Source organism: Podarcis melisellensis (genome assembly GCF_964234715.1).
Source record: "Podarcis melisellensis genome assembly, chromosome: 2".
Classification (NCBI taxonomy): domain Eukaryota; kingdom Metazoa; phylum Chordata; class Lepidosauria; order Squamata; family Lacertidae; genus Podarcis; species Podarcis melisellensis.
Window position 1 is genome coordinate 103,309,588 of NC_138529.1, and position 21,273 is coordinate 103,330,860.

General features: G+C 47.5%; 1 protein-coding gene across 10 annotated transcripts in view; it reads right to left on the minus strand.

The window, feature by feature from the left end:
- The window catches only part of USP19 (ubiquitin specific peptidase 19), a 40,938-nt gene that overhangs the window by 14,640 nt on the left and 5,025 nt on the right, over positions 1-21,273 (minus strand). For 5 of the 10 annotated variants that reach the window (XM_081901341.1, XM_081901342.1, XM_081901340.1 and 2 more), the window contains exons 2-17: positions 20,845-21,121; positions 15,251-15,307; positions 13,673-13,801; positions 11,857-11,990; positions 10,108-10,482; positions 7,480-7,732; positions 6,370-6,526; positions 6,162-6,233; positions 5,269-5,402; positions 4,642-4,856; positions 3,299-3,497; positions 3,055-3,188; positions 1,663-1,821; positions 1,410-1,520; positions 942-1,052; positions 450-551 (exon numbers count right to left, since the gene is read on the minus strand). In XM_081901341.1, coding sequence (XP_081757467.1) covers positions 450-551; positions 942-1,052; positions 1,410-1,520; positions 1,663-1,821; positions 3,055-3,188; positions 3,299-3,497; positions 4,642-4,856; positions 5,269-5,402; positions 6,162-6,233; positions 6,370-6,526; positions 7,480-7,732; positions 10,108-10,482; positions 11,857-11,990; positions 13,673-13,801; positions 15,251-15,307; positions 20,845-20,986 — 2,484 coding nt within the window. In that variant the 5' untranslated portion in view covers positions 20,987-21,121. The remainder of the gene's footprint in view (positions 1-449; positions 552-941; positions 1,053-1,409; positions 1,521-1,662; positions 1,822-3,054; positions 3,189-3,298; positions 3,498-4,641; positions 4,857-5,268; positions 5,403-6,161; positions 6,234-6,369; positions 6,527-7,479; positions 7,733-10,107; positions 10,483-11,856; positions 11,991-13,672; positions 13,802-15,250; positions 15,308-20,844; positions 21,122-21,273) is intronic. The other 5 variants (XM_081901347.1, XM_081901346.1, XM_081901345.1 and 2 more) reach the window with 5 other exon arrangements.

Consider the following 21,273-nt stretch of genomic DNA (forward strand, 5'->3'; position numbering starts at 1 on the left):
GGGGTGTGCGTGCACACACCCACACATATAATACATCATGCACAGCCTAGTGAGAGGTAGGGTTCTGTGTTGATGACACTCAAATGAAATTCTGGAGGTTGCAGGTATGGGATCCCAATGAAGTGGCCAGACGCGAGAGCAAAGGCAAGAAGCAGAGCCAAATTTTGCATATTGATTGGAAATTTTCTGCCAAAAACCTTGGCTGCCAGGTCACTAGGTCTCCTGTACACATAGTGGCTCCCTGGTACCTGGGCAGCCACAGCCAGGGGAGATCAGCCAAGCCTTGTGTTGTGAAAAGGGCATGGCATCCACAGAAAGAAAAAGCTCCAGAGGTGATCTGAATGCCAAGAAGTTTCCATTTAGTGAACAAGCCTCACTGCTGCTAGGAATCCTTAGAACCACAACTTTAGCAGCATTTAGACACAAGAAATCAGCCGGACCATGCCTACCTCAGCCAGGCGCAGGTTATCAGGAGTCACTCGCACGCTATGGGACACAGAGTCTAGCACCTCCATAGCAGTGGAATTCTCCTTGCTGATGCTCACCAGGAACTGTTGGAAGAAAACATGTGCTGGGGTGGGTATATCAGGCTGTGTATCCCTGCCAGTCTTCCCCCACAATCCCTGGTCTCATTAACATTTACTCCTTTGACAATGTAATTCCTGAACTGCACCAGGTTTACCTCATTGGATTAGCCAACCAATCAAAGTTGTACCCGTGGTGTGCAATTTAGACATATTTTGAGTTGAAGCACGTGTAACCTGCCCCTGACACATATTGCTTTGCCTCTCAAAGCAGATGTTATTCCTGCTGGTATGTCCCGCTGAGTTTCAGAAATCTCTAAAGCTCAAGGCCGCTCGTGACATAGACACTATTCTGAAGGCATTTAAAGCACAAGATAAAAGATTCATCCTGGGCAGCTGGGATGCTGCTGCTCTTACCTTAACAGGTTTCTTGTGTGGTTCCTTGGCAAAGTAATAGACCGTCAGCACTTTCTGCTTTTGGGGTAGGGGGACTGGCAAATAGAGGAAGGGATCAAACGTGATGGACACCTGCAAGTAATAGGATTTGACAGTCAATCAGCAACATAATGCATAGTGCTGGAGGCACTGGCAAACCCTAGAGATACAGAAATGGCGAGTCTGGGGTCAGAGGGCAGCAACCAAAGGAAGGAGGCAGCCTGGTAAAGGTGTCAGTACCAAAGGATCAGCAAAGTCCTTGACGGCAGGACACATGGACCGTGGAGTGGAGGATATGGTCCAAGCTAGTGAATAATCACTGTAAAATGAGTAAATACCACCTCCCGCCAAGCTAGTGGAGGAAAAGCAACTTTAGATGCAGGCCATGTTGCCCCGCAGCAGGCTCAGAGCTGCGAAGCAACCAGGAAACCCAAAGAGTTGGCACGCTACCTTTGAACAGACAGGGCACACTAGCTTGGACTTGTACTGGCCCTGGAACAGGTCCACGATGAAGGAGTCGTTCCTCATCTTGTGCCGTTTCCAGGCCTCTTCAGCAACAATCTAGCAGTCAAAAACAAGTAAATAGCAGTGAGGGAACAAAAGCAGGGGTGAGCAAAGGTCCTTCAGGCTCAGCCTAGCCAAGGCCTCCCAACTTCCATTGGACCATTGTATATATTATATACGTGTATATATAAAGACTTGCCTCATCAGGTCGTCCATCTGAATCTACCGTTTCAGTGTAGGGCTTGCTGTGAATGCGGTTCAGGTCCTCATGGAGCCCATCCAGCAGAAAAGCCATGAATTCCTGGGCATCGTGTTGAGCATAGCCTGTAAACTGGCTGGCCTTGCTGGCCACAATCGCCTGCAGGAAGAAAGGAGCGTCATGAACAGCCAGATGCCTGTACAGCATGATTGGAACGAACGTTCTGCCTGATCAGAGCAAACGGCCATCTAGTCCAGCATCCTGGGTCGTATCCAGCTAAGCTCTGCTCAGAAGAGACCCAGTAAAATTAATGAACCTAAGTCAATCAGTCATGTCTATTGACTTCAATGAGTCTACTAGCATCAGATACAATCTTCTCACAGTGCCAACCAGGTGCCCAAGGGAAGCCCACAAGCAAAACCTGAGGACGGCGGCACTCTCCCCACTTGCAGTTCTCAGCAAATGGTGCTCCCCTTGTCCTCTCAGGACTGGAAAGAGGGGAAAGTGCCAAGTGAGAGGTGAATGGGCTCAAGAGCTATATGGAAAAACAGTAACTACCAGGACAAGTAGCTTCAGAAGTGTGCACAGTCCGGATTAAAGTTTCCTAAAGCCCAGAGGCTTTCTGCTTGAGAATCTAAATGGTTGCTGGTGGCATCTAGCGATCCAAAATCATTTCCAGCCAGAAGGCACAAAAATGGTTTGGGCTTGCATAATTTATCATTATTAAGCTTCCAAGTAATAAAATGCCCTTTATTCCAACATACAGGGTGTGTATGTGTGTGTGTAGTTTTTATACACTGCAACCCATGAAGGGATTGTGTGTGTGTGTGTGTGTGTGTGTGTGTGTGTAGTTTTATACACTGCACTGCAACCCATGAAGGATCCCCCCTGGGGAGCACTGGCCCACTCTGTAACAGGGACAGCAGAAAAATTTTGCTTTCACTGCCAACAGTGCTCCCCAGAACAGCACTTTGCTTGGAGCATACAGTAACTATAAATACACATGGAAGAAAGCAAGTGACACTCTTGTTGTTGTTGTTGTTTAGTCGTGTCCGACCCTTCGTGACCCCATGGACCAGAGCACACCAGGCACTCCTGTCTTCCACTGCCTCCCACAGTTTGGTCAAACTCATGCTAGTGACGCTCTAGTGGAAACTATTGGAAGGGGATTAAAGCTGTTCCCTGCCCCCTAACGACCCCAAGCAGCTCCCTGAGAATCAAGCTTGCTACAAACTGCACAGCCCAACCCTAAGCAGCTTCTTGGTCGCAAGCACTGGGAACCTGCCTCAACTACATAGGCATGCGTGGACACACACAAACACATGGCCTCCTGCTGCCCACTTGGCCTGCTCATCCTCTCAGCCTGTATATGCTTCTGCAGGGATACCTCACCTTCAGCTTGGAGGGCTGGAAGGCATGGTGTGTGCCTTTCCAAAGCGCCCTCAGCAGCACAGCAAAGCCGATAGCCAGGCGCCCCCCAGTTCCCAGGGGATTATTGTAGTTGATTTCGGACTCGAAGGAGTGATCTACAGGGGGTGTAAGTGAAAGAGAGAGAAAAAGTGATGGAAGGTGAAGGCCAACCATGGCACGCACAGAGACAGGTCCAGCCCTGGTCCCACTCTGAGATACAGCTTACCATGAAAGAAGTCCCGCAACTCCCGGGTGTTGGAGAGAGACTGGATAACACTGTTCATGAAGCAGGTGTTGCCCAGGTTCACCAGCCCCGTGAAACCCGGCAGGCAGACCTTCTTGTCCTCCTCCTCCTCCTCTTCCTCCACGCTTTCGCTGCTGACGGGGCTGTGAGTCATGGGTGGGACCATGCATGTTGGCTTGGGCTGGAGGGGAAGATGCTAACACAGTCAAGGAGGCAGCTTCCATTGGTTGCCAGGCTCTCTGTCTTGCCCGGAGTTTCCAGGCTCTGCATGCTGGATTTCTGTGGTCACCACCCCACTTTCCCCCTCCTCTCTCAGGCACAGAAACCCAGGCCTTGCTCACATTTAACTTTTAAAAAAATCATTTATTATTCATACAAAGAGCAATTCCCCCAAAATGGCTAATCCACCCTAATTAGAAGATCGCATAGATGCTCTTTGTTCACTGGCATGGACAGCAAGAACCACAGCCTTATCAGTTGCATACCCCCAATTACCTGCTGCTGGAGGTACCGCCCTCTGTTGTTTTTCTGTAGAAACTTCCCCAATGGATTTTACCTGCCCACTGTCAGAACACAACTGCTGAGATAAGATGCAGGACCCAGCCCAGCAATTCCTAAGTGCATATTCTGCATTACTTCTGATTTTCCTTTAACTAATGTCACCCAGTGCACTTCCCACATGCTAAAAGCACACACATTCTCTGAATGCCGCTCCTTATGTATCCAAAACAGCAACAACTATGCAAATCATGAAGGCACCCTGACATTTAGGGGAACCCTGAGATTTGCAGAAGCGCAGAACATTGATGGCAACATTCCTTCCACCCCTGTTCCCCCCCCCCATGACTGCTCACATGTGCATTCACATGTCCAAGGAAGTTATTAACAGCCTTAGTTCCAGCACTACCTCCATCTTCAGAAGTTTGACTTTTCCCATACCCCTCCTGGCTAGGAAGGGGAAGAGGCAGGTAGGTAGAGGGTGTGTTTGTGTGTGTGTGTGTGTGTGTGTGTGTGTTAGAGCGTGCTTTGCTGGTGACAAGCTCTCTGCCACAACTTGATGCAAGGTCAGGAAATTTCCTCGCACTCCCCCTGGTTCAGAGGCAGTGCAGGAAACGGCCCTTCTCTGAATGGCTCCTCTTATGCTGGAAAGGAGAAGGTCTGGAAGGTGCAGATTCAGCTGGCTAACAGCCAGCCAAATCTCCACCTTCAGGCACCAAATAGAAAAAACAGCCATGGGGCTATTTCCATCCAAACAGCAGGAACACATTGTCCCACCCACAAGCAACATTTTGTTGCAGCTCCTCACTCAGGCCAGGAGTTCTCACCGAGGGGACGAGTGGTTCCTGCTTGACTGGCACATGCTCCGTCACCGTCCGAGCGGCTACGCCGTCCAGGCTGCTCTCCTCTGCTCGCGGCTTCTCCTTCTCTCCCACTCGTGCCTCCTCCTTAGTGGACAGCGGGTGCTGGTTACTTCCAGGTTGGCTTTTATCCAGGGGAGTAGGGCCTGTTGGCATGGCAACCTTCGCACCACCCACTGCACCTTAAAAAGGGGGAAAAGTGGGCTTGTGGTTAGCAGCACATGTGCACTGAGAGGTGAGCGGCGTGCTCTTCACTGCGCCAGCGCCAGGACGGTTGCTGTGCAGTGAGCCCGGCTGCCCTTCCTTTCTTAAAAAGAAACTGTTCTGGATTCCAAGCAGACACCAGAGCATCCATCCTCATTCACACCCGCCATCTAGAGCTGGTCCTCTCCCCAAGTAACTGATGATCTCAACATCCCCAGCCAACAACCGCATTCATTTCATACCATTTCTATAACTCCCTTCATCAGAGGATCATAGACAATGGTTTACAATCACAAGGCAGTTCACAAACAGTAATACTAATAAGAACATCTGACGCTGAAGCCCCAGCATCCTTGCCAAACCTCAAGAATCCCAACAAGGCGAGCTCACAAAAGTCAAGGTGCAGACCTCGTGCGGCAGGAGCCTCGAGGCCCCCCCAGCGCTGGCTGTGCCGCTTCTTCAAGCAGATGTCGATGCGAGCGGGGGTGAAGTTGTACGTACACTGGTCTGGCTCTATGAGGTTCCTGCAAAACAAGGCAACCCAACCAGGGATCAGAGAACAGGAGGCGTAGACCTAACCTAAGGATGTCTGGGCATCACAGAAGAGCGTAACTTCCAAAGTACTGTGCTCATCCCATTACATAGGAAGGTGGGAGGAGGGGGGAAACCTTCTCCAAAAGGGACCCCACGCTAAAGGTTGCCCACCTTATTACAATTTCTGGCAAATTGGGCTCAGGCTACTGGCACTGTTGTGTCCACGTGGCACAGTAAGGAAAGAGGGGACGGGAGAGTGTACCCACTTCTCCAGCGCAGAAGTGAAAGCGGGAAGTAGCAATCCAGCTTGCACAAGTTCACACGCTTTAGACTGGGCTGTCCGGCAGTGTGTGATCAATACAAAGGTTGCTTCTTGTGCCACAGAGCAAAAAAGTGGGTAGGAGGCTTATTTAGATTATGATGCAGGGACAGCTAGGCTGTGTTATGTCTGATTGGTGGGGTGTATTAGCAAAACAAAGCCATAGCAACCGACGACAAAGAACCCAATTTTTAAAAATCTTCAATATCGTCACTATGAAGGGAAGAGATACCTGAGCACCTCTTTTATCCAGTGTCCCAGGCCTGGGCCCCCAGTGTAAAGTAATATACATTGATTTCTAATATACTAATTCATAGACCTTAATTCAGAAGGGAGAAGAGCTGTGTCAGATTGGTGCTGGATGTGCAGGTGGGGAGGAGCAACAGAAACACTGTCTAGACCATTAGTGTAGAGAAGGAAAGGCTTATACCTGAGTTTCACTTGCCACCTGAATACTGTATGAGAGCCACAATCTGGATGCAGTCGCAGGAAGTTGACATCACTGCAAAGAGAGAAAGAAGCTCAGGCAAAAGAGACAGACAGGAGCCATCCCTTCCCCACTGTCAATCCCAGCTTCCTGGCAAAGTCCAGTTCTGGGAAGGAAAACCACTTGGCCTCTGAGCCAGGAGTCGCCATACCTCGTCTGGAACAATAGTGTGAAGTCCTGCTCCCGAAAAAGCACCCTGGACATCTCCTTGTGAATCTCCTTCACATAAACGTGCACCACCATAGAATCGTTCCCTTTCTCATACGAGTCGTTCTTCACGAACGTCAGATTCACTGTGGGCTCTGGTTCTGGGAGGGGGGGAAAGCAAAGGCAATGACAATAATGACAGTAACAGAGGGGTTCTGAATAGCGCCTCTGCACCATCCTCAGCAATAGCAAGCCAGAGAAATGCGACCGGGGAGCTAGAGAGCCCAGCATGTGACCTAAATTCTCAAATAGGGTTTGTCTCTTGGGCTCAGGTAGGAGGAGTTGGAAATAGATCAACCTGACATTAGTCTGCAGAATGCACTGGAGCAGCGTGCACTTGAAACGTTAAAATTCGGCGTCCAAAAATTAAATTATGCAACTTAATATACCTTATCCAAATTTACATAAATTGTTACGGCTTCTGCCAATCACAAAGAGCAGCAAAGAGCTATGCAGAGCACAAGACCCACGTCTCCCTTGCCATTGCGAACAATTACACTGTTCCACTCCTCTATCAAATTCTGTGATTGGCTACACAATGCCCGGTGGACAGATCATATACCAAGCTGGATTACAAGTCCATCTAGGCTGGTGTTGTCCACTGTGACCAACAGTAAATCTCAGGCAGAGGCATTCCCAGCCATGGCCTTTCTTGCTGCCCGAACAATTTCAAACCTAGGCTAACATCTTGTTTTAAAAATAAAAACAGAGCTTTTCAGGATGCTGAATTCTCCACCCGATTCTGATGTGAACAGTACAAAACATAGCCCTTGTCGAATGTTACTGACATTGCATATTTGTTATGGGGGGGGGAAATCAATAAAAATTACATATATATAATATATATATTACATACATATATATAAACAGAGCGCTTGTCCACAACCAGCTCTTGCCTAACAACAACAACAACAATTTTATTATTTATACTCTGGCCATCTGGCTAGGTTTCCCCAGCCACTCTACAAAAGGTAGGTCTCACTGCTACTTCATAGACCAATTCAAACCATTTCTTAAATGGGTGAGCATGCAGGAACCCCATCCCCTCCCTCACCATTAGCAACAGCCTCAAGGGCATCGCTGTCCTCGGACCAGCCTCCTTTCTCAGTGTCCCTGGATGGCGGAGAGGAGGAGAGGCCTTCGCTGAAGGCAGAAGCTACTTCTGGCCCCTGTGGAGCCTCAGAGGAACTGGCTGGCTGTGGAGCCCTCTTCTCTGGGCAGGGCCGAAGCTGGCAGGGCAATGAGTCTGCAGAGACTGGAGGCAGCTGCGTTTCCACAGGCACCGACACCCTCTCCAAGTTGTCAGCCTGGCAATGTAGGGAGAAGAGAAGGCACAATCAGATGCAGCGATAGCCACTGCAAAGCATGTAACCCGAGGCATGCCACAGCAACCTTTTCCTATAAAATTATGTGACGTATGACTAATAGAAAAGAACAAAGATTGCAGCTGTAGTCCATGGAGCCCCTATGGGTGAATATCACTAGTGTGCAACAGGCACCTGAGGGGTGGACTGCAATTCTTAAGGGAGGTGCCAAGGACACCTTTGCAACATGCTAAGGAACACGAGATACAGTTGAACTGGGAGACTCTTCATACCACCAAAAGCAGCGCTGAGGCAAGTAGCATAGAAGAACTAAACAAATTCAAGGAAATGGACACTGCCTTTAGTGAAGACTGCCATTCCTAGGGCATAAAGGTAAAGGTAAAGGGACCCCTGACCATTAGGTCCAGTCGCGGATGACTCTGGGGTTGCGGCGCTCATCTCGCTTTATTGGCTGAGGGAGCCGGCGTACAGCTTCCGGGTCATGTGGGGAACCAGAGCAGCGCACGGAAACGCCATTTACCTTCCTGCTGGAGCGGTACCTATTTATCTACTTGCACTTTGACGTGCTTTCGAACTGCTAGGTTGGCAGGAGCAGGGACAGAACAACGGGAGCTCACCCCGTCACGGGCATTCGAACCGCTGACCTTCTGATTGGCAAGCCCTAGGCTCTGTGGTTTCACCCACAGCGCCACCCGCGTCCCTTCCTAGGGCATAGCCATACCTTAACTCTCATTTGAATCCCGTCAGGGGTATAAAATAGTACCGTATTGGCCCGAATATAAGACGCACCCGCAAATAAACCACACCTTTAAAATTCAATGCTTATTTGTGGGTATGGCCCGCCTCCTGGCTCTACCACCCTGAATGAGGGGTGGGCAATGCCCGGTTCTGAGCGCACTGCACACCTGCTTCCGACACTATGGCTTCCCGGCACTACCTCACCAAACCAGCGCCAGGGGAGGCTTGGGAGTGGTGGGCAGGCTGTGTGCCGTTGCCCCACGCTCCCAGGCTGCTTCTGGGGGGTGGGGGAGCCATGCTACTTTGCCAGCAGCCTTCCCCCTTCGTTTTGACAGCTTGGGGGAGGCTTGGGAGTCGTGAGTGGGCAGCGTGCCGTTGTCCCACACTCCCGATGGCCCTCCTGGGCAGCTGTTTCAGCAGCAATATCAAAAGGTCACAAATATAAACCGCACTTTCATCTTTTCCGGATCGGAATTTGGAAAAAAAAGTGCTGCTTATATTCGGGCCAATACGGTAATAATAGTAATAGTAATAACAATAATATGATGCTAGGAACGAATGCATTCATTCGTTTTCTGCCCTTTTGCTTCATTAAACACCTGGAAACGGCTTTCTGCACAGTAGGATGCAGTTCAGTACTCGTAACCATTGCTGCACCACAGCTCTTGCACTACAGCAAGGGAATACTGCATCTTAATCTAGTAACTGTAGCAATCAGAAAGGGTGAGAAAGAGAAAGCACCAGCTCAGTTTACCTACAGGCAAACTTGGTCATTTCAAGCCCCTTCAGCAACAGGACAAGTGAGCCTCTTGGGTGGGAAAGCTGTTAAAACTTGGAAGGCTCAGGTGAAATCCCTGTTCTCAAAAGTGAGGAAGATAGCAAGCCACAAAACTGGGGGCCACGTGTCACGAACTCCATGGAGACATCTTGGCAGGACTGGTCTGATAGGGAGGAAGAAGGACTTGGAGCCTGACGCTGGAGAGGGGCCAAGCAGTCTTGAGAGTATTCAGCTGCATGGCAGGGAGAGGGGCCAAGTGGTTTGCTGGGAAGAAGCACCACCCCAATGCCATTGGATGGCCCATCTGATTTGGCCTCCACTCTGCCTTCAGCTAGTGCTTCCCTACTCCAGGGAGGTGGGTGTCTGAACCTAGGTCGGACAGTTGAGCAGGCCGCGCCGACCTGTTTTCCAGGGACATGGCATTGGCCACACAAACAGTGCCCACAAAGGAAGAGTCAGGGGGCCGTATCACATGTTGACAAAACACCTTAGCCTTGTATCTTGGAGTTCTATGTTCTGAACTCTAGACATGTGTACCTGCATCTATGTTTTGACCACGCAGTGAATTTTAGAACAAGGCCCTTGGGAATAAGCGAGGAAGAATTCCAGTAATGTGTCTACAAGTGGAAGCAAGGACGGCACACCTGCATTTCTGATGAGCATCCCAGAGTCTCCTCTCCACAGGGACAGACCACAGAGCCAAGTCTGCCCTTTCTTGGACTGACAAGTCATTTGATGGGAGGAAGGGTGCAGCCTGTTCCCATTGCCATAGGGCTCAACGGCAAAAAAGCAGCCGCTTCCAGCCTTGAGCCATGCACACCCCTCTCTCCCCGCTTCTCACCTTTAGGTCTGGTGGGGCATCGCCTTGGGCTCCCTTGTCATTTCTTAGGTTGCCGGCTTTCCCACTGAGTCCTGTGCTCCCCAGGCTGCAGCTGTTTCCTTCCTCCTCGGACAGGCTAGTTTTGACACCCACTGCCCTTTTGGCACTAGGGCCAGCTGGCAGTGCCGGACTGGCTGGGCTCTTGCCTCCTGCAGCCTCGTTCCTCCCAGAGCCTCGCTTTGGGTTGGAGGGCTCCCGTTTGCCCCTGGATGGCTCCGCTGTGCTGTCAGGCTGGGGCTCCTCAGGCACCTCCACCACAGGAGGGGATTTTTCCTTGCCATTCTCCTTACATGCAGGCCTCTTCGTTTGCTCCCTTGAGCCATCCTTGCAGCGTTTCTGGAACAATTTTTTTTAAAGGCTAAAAATTACTATATTGAGTTAGGGAGAGGAGCAGGCTCCTTTCAGACTGAGCTTAATGGATGCAGCCAGACATACACTTGATCTGCTTTTTGCATGCTGGATCAATTCCATTAATGGGGGGCTTGTAGTTGTTTTGAGTTATTGGAAGCCTGCTGTGACATTTTTGAAAAGGCGCTCTGAGGATAACATCACTCAGATTTAAACAGAACAGGACACCACAGAGCAAATCCTGAGGTGGTGTCCTGAGTGTTGCCTGGTCCAATTGTATCAGATCAATTTCAATTACGGCAGCCCAATGATGGGGGCAGGGTGCTTGTAAGGGTTTGAGTGATCTGCTATTCTCTCCACCTTCCCTGTAATAGCTTATAAAAGCTAGCCAGGGAGGAATGCATGGATGCGTCTGTTGCCCTTAAGGAGGAGGTATACCACTGCCACTTTAAGAGGAGCTCCCTAGTTCCTTAAGTATTGAATAGCTATTGCCCAGTTGAAAATATCCCCCTTTGGGGGCCAGTTGCTCAAAAGGGGTGGGGAGATTCAACTTGCAGGCATGCTTGGGAGAAATGGGTTACCTAGAGCCATTTCAGTCTGGTTTAAGGCCTGGGATTGGGACTGAAATGGCATTAGTCACCCTGGTTGTTAGAAAAGTGTTTGGGGTGCGGGTGCAACGGTTAATTTTTCTTTACCGCTTGGTCTCTTTTGACCATGGTATTCTTTAGGACTGACTCCAAGGGTCAGGAGCTGGAGGCACTGTGTTGCAGTGGTTCCACTTCTACCTACAGAGGCACGTCCAGAGGGTGGCAATGGGGATCCCCTGCTTGGTGCCACAGGAACGGACATGCAACTGTGGAACTCCCTGCCTCTGGATGCGCACCTAGCCCCAGCTTTGCAGGTATTAAGAAGACACACCAAGGCACAAGGTTTTGGCCACACTTTTGGAAATGTTTGATTACTGTTAAGGATTTTACCAGCTGTACTGTTTTAGTGATACATTATGTATGTATGTATCTTACTGTTGTATTATGAGGTAAGCCACCTAGAACCTTTGGTAAAGGGCAGGTAATAAATGTGTTTGGTAAGTAATAAAAATAATAATAAATGTGGCCCCTTTGCTTACAGGAAACAGATTTAGGCTGGCCATGGGTAACAGGTTGGGGACTGTTTGCCCAGAGTCACAGCAGGTGTTTCGGCTCCCTGGAGTGTATCACTGCCGAGCCAACCCTAAGATTCCAACTCTAAGATTCTATGAAAAGGTAGTCCGGCTCTCATTCTACCCATCCTTGCTGGTTTCAGAAAAGGCTGAGCTACGGAACAAAACCCCACCTGCACGTTCAGAATAAGGCAGAATCTTACCAAAAGTGAAGCCCAAGTGTGCAACGGGATCTTCTTTTGTAGCACCAGCTGTAGGATATTGCCCTTCTTGTACTGGACTTTGCTGCAGGAGCTCTCAATCTCCGCAAATAACTGGCAGTTCCACTCACGGCCATCTAAGGGTGGGGGTGGAGATAGGGCACATACAACAGTCTTTCGGCTGCAGTTCACTCCCCACTCCCCCCACCAATAAGACAACAGAGAGGCAACAGCGAATAGTGCATTGAAGGCAGAAGGTCCTAGGTGCAACCTCTGACTTCTCTAGTGAATGCCCCTCAAGAGATCAGGAATAGCCTCTGTCCAAAACCTTGGGAAGCCACTGCTACTCATCACAAGACAGTATTGGGCTAGATCAGGCATAGGCAAACTCCGGCCCTCCAGATGTTTAGGACTACAATTCTCATCATCCCTGACCACTGGTCCTGTTAGCTAGGGAGGTTGGGAGTTGTAGTCCCAAAACATCTGGAGGGCCAGAGTTTGCCTATGCCTGGGCTAGATGGTCTGATGTAGCGTGAGGTTCACAATGTTTTTGCCAAGCCACAACTGGATGAAAACAGAAGCACACCTGTGCTGACTTAACCAGGATAGTGCTGTGCTAGTCTCATGAGAAAAGGGTTTTTTGTTTTTTAAATATTTACAGTTCTACAACATTTTGCATTGGGGTGAATAATGTTTCACACAGTATCATTTTTTAAAAAGACTTATGTTGTACTTTTTTTTTTTTTTGCAAGGGATGGAAAAAGAAGGGCTGGGACTCACGGTCAAGCCTGAAGAAGCGAGCTGAGAGCCATAGAGAACAGCAAATAACTATGCCAAGTGAAATCTATTCCGAGAGCTGGCATCTCTTGACCCAGACTTTTACTGCTCACTGTGTGTTGAGCATTTACAAAACACACACAACAAAAATACTTAACAACCATGTTTTTAGGCCTGTTTCTGCAGCTCTGGGACATAAGATTTTTTTAAAAAAAACAACAACACAAGTCTCGCAGGATCCTATACAAACTGCTGGATCCAACAATAAATGCCACATTTTGCTCTCCACTGCACAATCAGAACAACGTAAGTTTCCTGTTGAATCTTTATCTGCCACTTCTTGGGCCTCTGTGGGAAGAAAACTCATTCCCCTTAATTTGCTATCACAAACAGTTATTCCACTAAGAAGCCCTCAAGCTTGGGGGCTAGGGGTTTTAAAGACTGGCATTCAGTGCTGAAGCAGATGCTAAATGAAGCCCAAAGCGTTACAAAACAAAAACAAAAAAATCCCTAAACTGTTCCCATTGACCCCACCCTGCAAGGAAGTAGTCCTTCTAGCCACCATGCAGGGTTCCTTCCTCAGTTCCTCCATCATGAACTGCAGGAAGGATACATTATTCTAGGCACCAGTTACCTTTACTCATCATCAAGCTATGAACCAGATAATGTCCCCCAAGAGAAGGACCCAATGTCCCTTCCTGGAGGTGCTCAAATGGTTCTCTTGGCAGATTGCTTGCTTGTTAACCTCAGGATTCCTCAAATGCCCAATTTTCAGTTACTCTTTTACCCATAAACAGAGGCTATGGTCTTCTGACTCCTGGTAGGGCTGAAGCCTCAAGTCCCTGCATGTATAGACTAAGGACAAGTAGGCTGCTATTCTTGTTCATTGGTTCTTCCCCTCCCAGTTTGGAGTTTTGCTTTAAAGAGGGAAACTGCTGCTACTGTTCACCAAGAGCAAAAGAAAAGGAGCAAACAGAAAGAGAGAGAGATGCCCAGCCAACTAAGAGCTAGAGGGAAAAGAAAGAATGTCTGCATCACACACCTGGTAACTTGACAACACAACTGGTGTCTGTGAAAGATGTATCCACTTCCTCTCCCTTCAGGACTCCGCCGCCCAAGTTCAGCTTCACAATGATTTCATGAGCATTCTGCTTCCAGTCCAGCAGCAGGTCTAGGAAACAAAAGGGTTAATGGAGATGTCAGTCTCTCACTTGCTGATCCAGAAGGGCAAAGTGCCAGAGTGACCTGTTAGCTCATGAATGTGAGAGTCCAGGACTTGAAGCAGAGTTAGTAACAGAGTGTAAGTTTGCAGCACTCCTACGGCATCATAAGCAACACAGAAATCGTTGCCACGCAGGATGGCAGGAAGACAGCTATCAAAACTCTTCTTAAACAGGTCACATGAAAATGTGGAGAATATTCAACAGTGGCAACAAGCCATTGCAGCCAAAGGTACATTCTCAGTATTGAAAAACAGTGTGTTACAGCATTGTATTAGGAGCTGGTGGAATACAGTAACTTAAGCACAAGCTGTGAGTCAATTAAGCGGTTCACAGTTCACCTCAGCCATGAAGTGACCAGGTGGTCCTAGGTAAGCCATTATCTCTCAACCTCAGGTCTGTAGCACAGGAAAAAGCAATACTGGCTAACACTGTGCAGGACAGTTATGAGGGTTATGGAAAACATGTATGTGAATCACTTTGAACACTCTAAAGTGCTATATATAGTTCACGTACATGAGTATGAGATGCTGGAAATTAATGAGATGGATTATCATCAGTATGCCCCATTTGTAATCTGCCCTGACTGCAACCTACCCTATAGCAACTGTCAGTTATTATTTATTTATACCACTTTTAAACAAAAAGTTCTCAAGGTGGTTCACATAGGGAGAAGTGGCTTATAAATGAGTTTCAATAAAGTTGTCTCAGCAGGGATGGGCTTCCACACATAGGCCTTGAACTAAAGACCAGACTCCCTCCCCTTAGGCCTGATTAGCCATGCTGGTTCTGGGTGTCTTGAGGAGCAACACCTTCCTTGGTGGAGAGTCTGTTCTATTCCAAGAATCCTCACTTGGGGCATGTTGTGAGATGCAGGTGCCCTCTTCCCTTGCGAATGTCCGTGGTGGTTCTCAGGATGACAGGGTGCTGAGCTGGCAGGCTCACTGGCATGACCCTGTCTGGCAATTCTTGAGCTCTCCTGCACTCCCCACTCAAAAGCGGAGAGGAATATGGCTGAACACCCATCACTTCCATGGGAACAGAAAGACACAGACATGCTTGAGGCAGCTGATGCTCTCCTGTGACATAACTGCCATGCCCTCTGCTGGCGAAGGGCTGATCTTACCATCTGCTTCTCATGCCTCAAATGGGCCAGCGTCAAGGTCGTTCCCTCCTTTTGTTCTTTATGGCAGTCAAGGTCCCTCTACTTTTGTCATGCTACCTTGGCAGCTTGTTAGGCTGTTAGACTGACACAGCTTTGTTAAGATCGCTTGTTAAAGAAGCAACCCTCAGGCCTGAAAAGGAGTGGGGCAGCCACACAGTGCAGACAGGCACATCAAGGATAAATAAGGTGGCTCAGTACTTTTCGCACCCTGAAGTCATGCACCCCGGCGACTTACCCTCCTCCGACTCCCTCTGCCAATTGGGCTCTACCAGTGCCAGGCCAGGGAAAGGCTCTAGTGATCAAAGAAACATAGAAGAGGTGTGTTGCTTTGCCATGAGCAGCTGCTCACTGCACCTGCACAAGGTACCTCTCTGCTGCTCCTCACTTTGGAATAGGTCCTCCACAGGTTAAAGCTTACTTCTTGTTTTTTAATCACCACAGTCCTGCTGCCTGGATAAGGAACTTGCACACAACCAAGAGGAAGGCAACGGCAGCAACACGCAGAGGAAGGTAACAAGCCAAATAAGGCTTATGAAATTGTCAATTGTTGTGGTTGCCTGGCCTGCAGCAACAGGTGCCATGTCGCCTCTTTGTCAATGCATGCAGGAAAGAGGTCTGTGTAACATTTGCACAGGGATTTGCAGGCTGGCATCCCCTGAAACTCTCCCCTTTGGCTTAGGTAGGGTCTTCACCTGCCCCACACCCGACGTGCTGTATGAAATCGGATGTAGCGCAGGTGGGTGTGGGTTGACTGCAGTGGACCTGCGGACCAAATGGGGAGGTTTGGCAGGCCCAATTAGTTCTGTGGATCAGAGGTTCCCCATCCCAGCTCTCTACGGACAAATAGCAAGGCTTCCCTCACCAGCAATTGCTGCATTAGATTATTGAGAATACCAGCTTTCACTTTCAAAAGGATATTCTGGGCTTCAAAACTGCAGGTATAAGCTTAAAGAAGTAAATGCATTTTCTACCAAAAAACAACCACCAACAACAGACCACCCCCTCTGGAACTCCACGGATTGGGTGCACCCACTCTCCCACCAGAAACTTCATAAAGGCACCCGTTCCTTCCCTGCAAGTCCCTTTCCTTATATACTAGTTTAATAATTTGCAAATTTAAAAAATGTCTTATTATGGTCTCGGCCTGACTCACTGTGGAGACTTCTTTTGAGACTAAACAATGTTGTTGGCCTAGATTCCACTGGCCTAATGATTTTATTCCAAGGACATGACCTTGCAGAATTTGGTGCTTCAGGTTGTGTGGAATTTTGGAAGGTGAATGTGAAGTGCAACACGCCCATGACATTCGGCAAATGATAAATACACGGGGAATAGTCCTCATTTTTAACCCTATAGAACCAGGGGAGAGGCTGACTGGAGGTGGACCCTTCTGTGAAAGCATGAGCCCGTGACAAAGGGTACACATCTACAGAGGCAGAGTTTAGACAGTTTAGCCTCTGTGTGTGGAAATTTCCTGGCAATTTCAGCAATCCAGGAAAGTGGAAGTGGCGAAAACAGGGAAAGGTTCCCTATTTACCCCTGGCTGACAACCAAGTCTGCATAGCTGGAGAAGGCTTGAAACACGAGAGGGAGGTTGCTAAGTAAGAGGGGAAGATAGATTAACGTGCTTGATATATTGTCATATTTAAAGAGACAGGCAATTCTTAGGCCTTTCTTCACAGCAAGTTGGCCATTGTGCCTTCCACCTTAGGTTCAGCCTTGATTCACTAAATTAGGTGTGTAGGATTCTGTGCAGAGAGGAAAGATATTTGGAGGCCAAAAAAGCCTGAACTCAGCCACTAAAGACAAACCCTTGCAAGTTTTATCATAGGAAGCTTTCTAAACTATGTCACTTTCTACAGAACTAATTTGCAGATGGATGTTAGAGCGGGAATAAGGGGCAAATATCACTGAAAAAAGCCACTGCTGGTGAAATAAATGTGCCAGCTTTCAAGCTCCTCAATTCTTCCGTTTGGTAATTTGCAATTGTATATTCTACCTTGTGAAAAAATCTGTGTAAATTAAGAAGAGGAGGAGTTTGGATTTGATATCCCGCTTTATCACTACTCGAAGGAGTCTCATAGTGGCTAACATTCTCCTTTCCCTTCCTCCCCCACAACAAACACTCTGTGAGGTGAGTGGGGCTGAGAGACTTCAGAGAAGTGTGACTGGCCCAAGGTCACCCAGCAGCTGCATGTGGAGGAGCAAAGACACGAACCCGGTTCCCCAGATTATGAGACTACTGCTCTTAACCACTACACCACACTGGATCTTAAGAGTCTGCTCTGCACACTTCAGCACAAGTTGGCTCAATGAAGGATTTCATTGCACCAAATATATTTTTCACACTCATCCAAAACCAGAATTGGTACTATTATCTATATTCTAAATACTTAATTTTTAATCACTTATCATGAAAAATGAACACTTTAGCTTGTTTCTTTATGGAAGAGAGAGCTACATATAAACAGTGATGCAAACCGAACTAATGGAAGTCATTAAACCAGCTTAAGCTGGCTGAACATCCAATTGCCGTAATAACCCAGTAAGAAGATTTACAGCAAGAGGAGTTGATGAATCATTGCTATGAGTTCTAATCTGCTCTTCCCCTAACTGAACTTATTATTAGAACAGTGGTGCTGCAAGGTAGCTTTTATCTAGACCAAAGAAAGGCAACTGTTAGCCTCAAGACCTGTTCTTTCCACCACAGAAGGACAATAATTAGCAGCAGTAATAAGTTGGTGCGCTGCATGTTGCACCATGAGAGATAAGAGAATAATGTCAGACACAATCAACGACAATTAGTGGCAAGCTGCCTCTCCTTTAAGGGAGAGCCTCCTCAAAAACAGCGCCTCCAAGTATCACCAGCAGTATTACTTGAAATGTAACTGTTGTACATCTGATGTCTATTATTCCCTAACTAAATTTACTGAAATTGTGTACATCATGGGTAGGCAAACTAAGGCCCGGGGGCCAGATTCAGCCCAATCACATTCTAAATCTGACCTGCAGACAGTCTGGGAATCAGCGTGTTTTTAAATGAGTAGAATGTGTCTTTTTATTTAAAATGCATCTCTGGGTTATTTGTGGGGCATAGGAATTCGTTCACCCCCCCCCAATATAGTCCAGCCACCCACAAGGTATGACGGACAGCGGACCGGCCCCCTGCTGAAAAAGTTTGCTGACCCCTGGTGTACATGGTACACCTGTCCATGATCACAAGGATAGGAACAAAGATGGAGCGGGGCGGGGAGAGAGAGTCCTTTCTCTTATAAATATTTGGAGAGAGTGGAGGAGATAGTGAACGGAAAGGTGTGTACTCGTTTTGCAAGCTGCCAGTGTCCAAGACTTCCACAATTTGCAAAACATTTGGGTATGCAAGAGAGCATTAAGCAAGAAAAACAGCCCTTAAGGCTGCAACTTTGCATTGAGCTCAGGGCACAGAAGCAGGCAGCTGGTTTTGGAACAGCGCATGGCAAAGCCTGAGTCATATTATATCCTTCAAAAGAAACTGCCTTGAGCAACACTGTTAAGAGCTTGACTTTCTCTCTCTGCATTGGCTCCCTGCCCCTTTCTAGCTTAATTTACAGCAGCTGACCATAGCACAAGGCTCTTCATCGTTTCTTCCCCTTCGTCTCCCAGACATACGCATCTTTTACGCATCGTCTTTAATCTTTGCTCCCTTCATCTACTGACACCACAAGTGGGCAACTAGTGATGCGGATTTCCCATAAAATTTTGAATCGGAAACCTCAGATTTGCATAAGGTGATTTTGCATCAGAAATTATTCTCATCCCCTAGAGGGTGATTCAATCTAGCATGTTTATTTGTATTTAGTAAACAAAATATATATATCCATTATTTTGGATATATATATATATGGAAATATATCCATTTTTTGTCCCAATTAAAAAGTATTGAACCTAAATTAATCGGATGTGAAAATTGAAGCACTTAACATGCTTTACATGTATATTGTGTAGAAAACACAGATTTTAAAATTGGAGTATTTCTTTAAAAAATAAAGTCATTAGCAGGCACACTTCCCTTATGTTGTTTAAATTTAAGAAAAAACAAAGATACTGAAAACGGTTGACTCACAACACAGTCTAGCAACCTGAACAAACTGAGCATGATATGCTGACTTGCATCGTTTGCTAGGGATAATGTCCCAAAAAACATAAAACTACAATTTAAAAACTGTCAAGCTTGGCTAATATTGCCTTTGAAACTGGCACCCATACATTGTTGGTAATGAACTTATGAAATGGATACTTTCCCATAGAAAAAACAAGCAATGGACAATTTTTGCTTTCGAAAAAAAATCCCACCTCACATTGCTGTGAGCAACTTGCAAGTTGCTTAGACGCCTTACAAGCTGGATTCACACTCATTTCAGCACACCAATCAAATTTGGCAGGCTGCACAGAGCATTCTTTGCATGAGAAAGGTGCACTGGGATGGCTCTCCAGGCATGCCTTCTCCCTCATTGCAGCTGTGCTCCCTCAGTCCACCAAACCGTTTGTCAGCCCCTGTCAGCTGGGGTGTAGGGAGTGGCCCAATGGAATCACTGCTCACAACATGCCTGTCCCTCCCCCCCCCCCAGCAGCTGATTGCTGTTGGTAAAAGCCAAGGAGCTTTTCCTGGACACAAGGAACGGGAGAATCACACAATGGCATCACTGTGATCCTCTTGCTTGCTTCCTTTGGAGCTCTGTGTGTGTGCATGTGAAAGTGTATGCCCCCTCATCCACTGCCCATCCCCAATGGATGATGATGATGATGATGATTTGTTTGTCTGTACCCCACCCATCTGACTGGGTTGCCCCAAATGTAGGTGTTGGAAGCAAACAGTTTGCCTACTCCTGATTTACACACGTGTCTCTTGTGCTGTGATCCTTTCTATTCCTGGAGCAATTTTCCCATCTGCATTTGCCAAACCCACTTTTTAGAGCTCTCTTCCATTCTCACCTTTTCAGGAAGGGACAATATCAACACGCATACACCACACCTCCATGCCATCTGTTTGCTCTGCTTCCATATTTAGTGCAGCCTATTATGCTTGGGCTGTATATTCAAAAATCACACAACATGGAACACTTTGTCCTTCTCACTTCTTTAAGCAACTCTTAAAATTATGCTTGTTATGAGTGGTTGAAGGGTGACTTAATTCCCTCAGTGTGAGTTGCAGGTAGAGCGGGGATTCAAATTTATTACAACCATGGTCATGACATCCACAACACACCTTTAAAGCACATTCTTCCCCCAAGGAATCCTGGGAACTGTACTTACCCCGTACGGAGCTATAACTACTACTACTACTACTAACTTAATTAAATTTGTATACCTTCCACTACCCTTAATAAATAATAGTTCGCATGATTATTTGGGGAAAGCCATGTGTTTTAAATGTATGGTGTGGGTGTGACTTTGGCAACTGGCAGATGGCAATTACTCCTAATTAATTGATCGAGAGTAAAGTTATGGTCTTGTGAGCATAATTCGACAGTAAAAATTTTGTGTAGAGACAGTGTCACAGCTGGGTTCCGTGTAGCACTTTCTGGAAAGTTTCGCATACTTTGTGCAATGAACAAAAAGTATGTAACAGTGATACAGAGGAACTTTACAAGTATTTTTCCAGCCCTGGTCACTAGATGTCTCGAGTCCTTTTGAGCCTTAACTTAAGGTACTCCTTCCATTTGCTCTACAGTAATCAGCCTTATGCACGTAGTTTTCAACCTTTCAATTGATCCAGCATACTTATACAAACAGAGTATTTATACTGGATTTAAACGTAGAGTACTAGGTACCTATAGCACAAAACCATACCTTTCTTTGAGTCACTGCCAACTGGTCTCTCGCCTTCCTTATTCTCCTGATTGGCTCGGTCCTTCTGCTTCTTCTTACTGGTTGCATCTTCCACGCCCCGTGCTGCTCTTCTCTGGCCAGGGATGCTGGCACTGTTGGACATTTTCAGCCGTTTGGATGAGACAAACGGCCCGCCGGGGTCGGTGACAGAGTCTGGGTCAGGGGTGCGACGTTTTCTTCCCGAGCCAGCTATCTTGGCGATTCTTTGTGGTCAATCTCTCTGGCAAGGAACAAATGCCTGGGGGGCACATGGAGGAACACAATGGGTAAGGGTGGTAGCAGAGGAAAGGCAAATACCTGTGCTGTCAGAAGCCTTACTGAAGTGCTGTGTGTGTGTACACACAGACACACACACACACATAAGACAGGGAAAGCCAGTACAAATGTCTT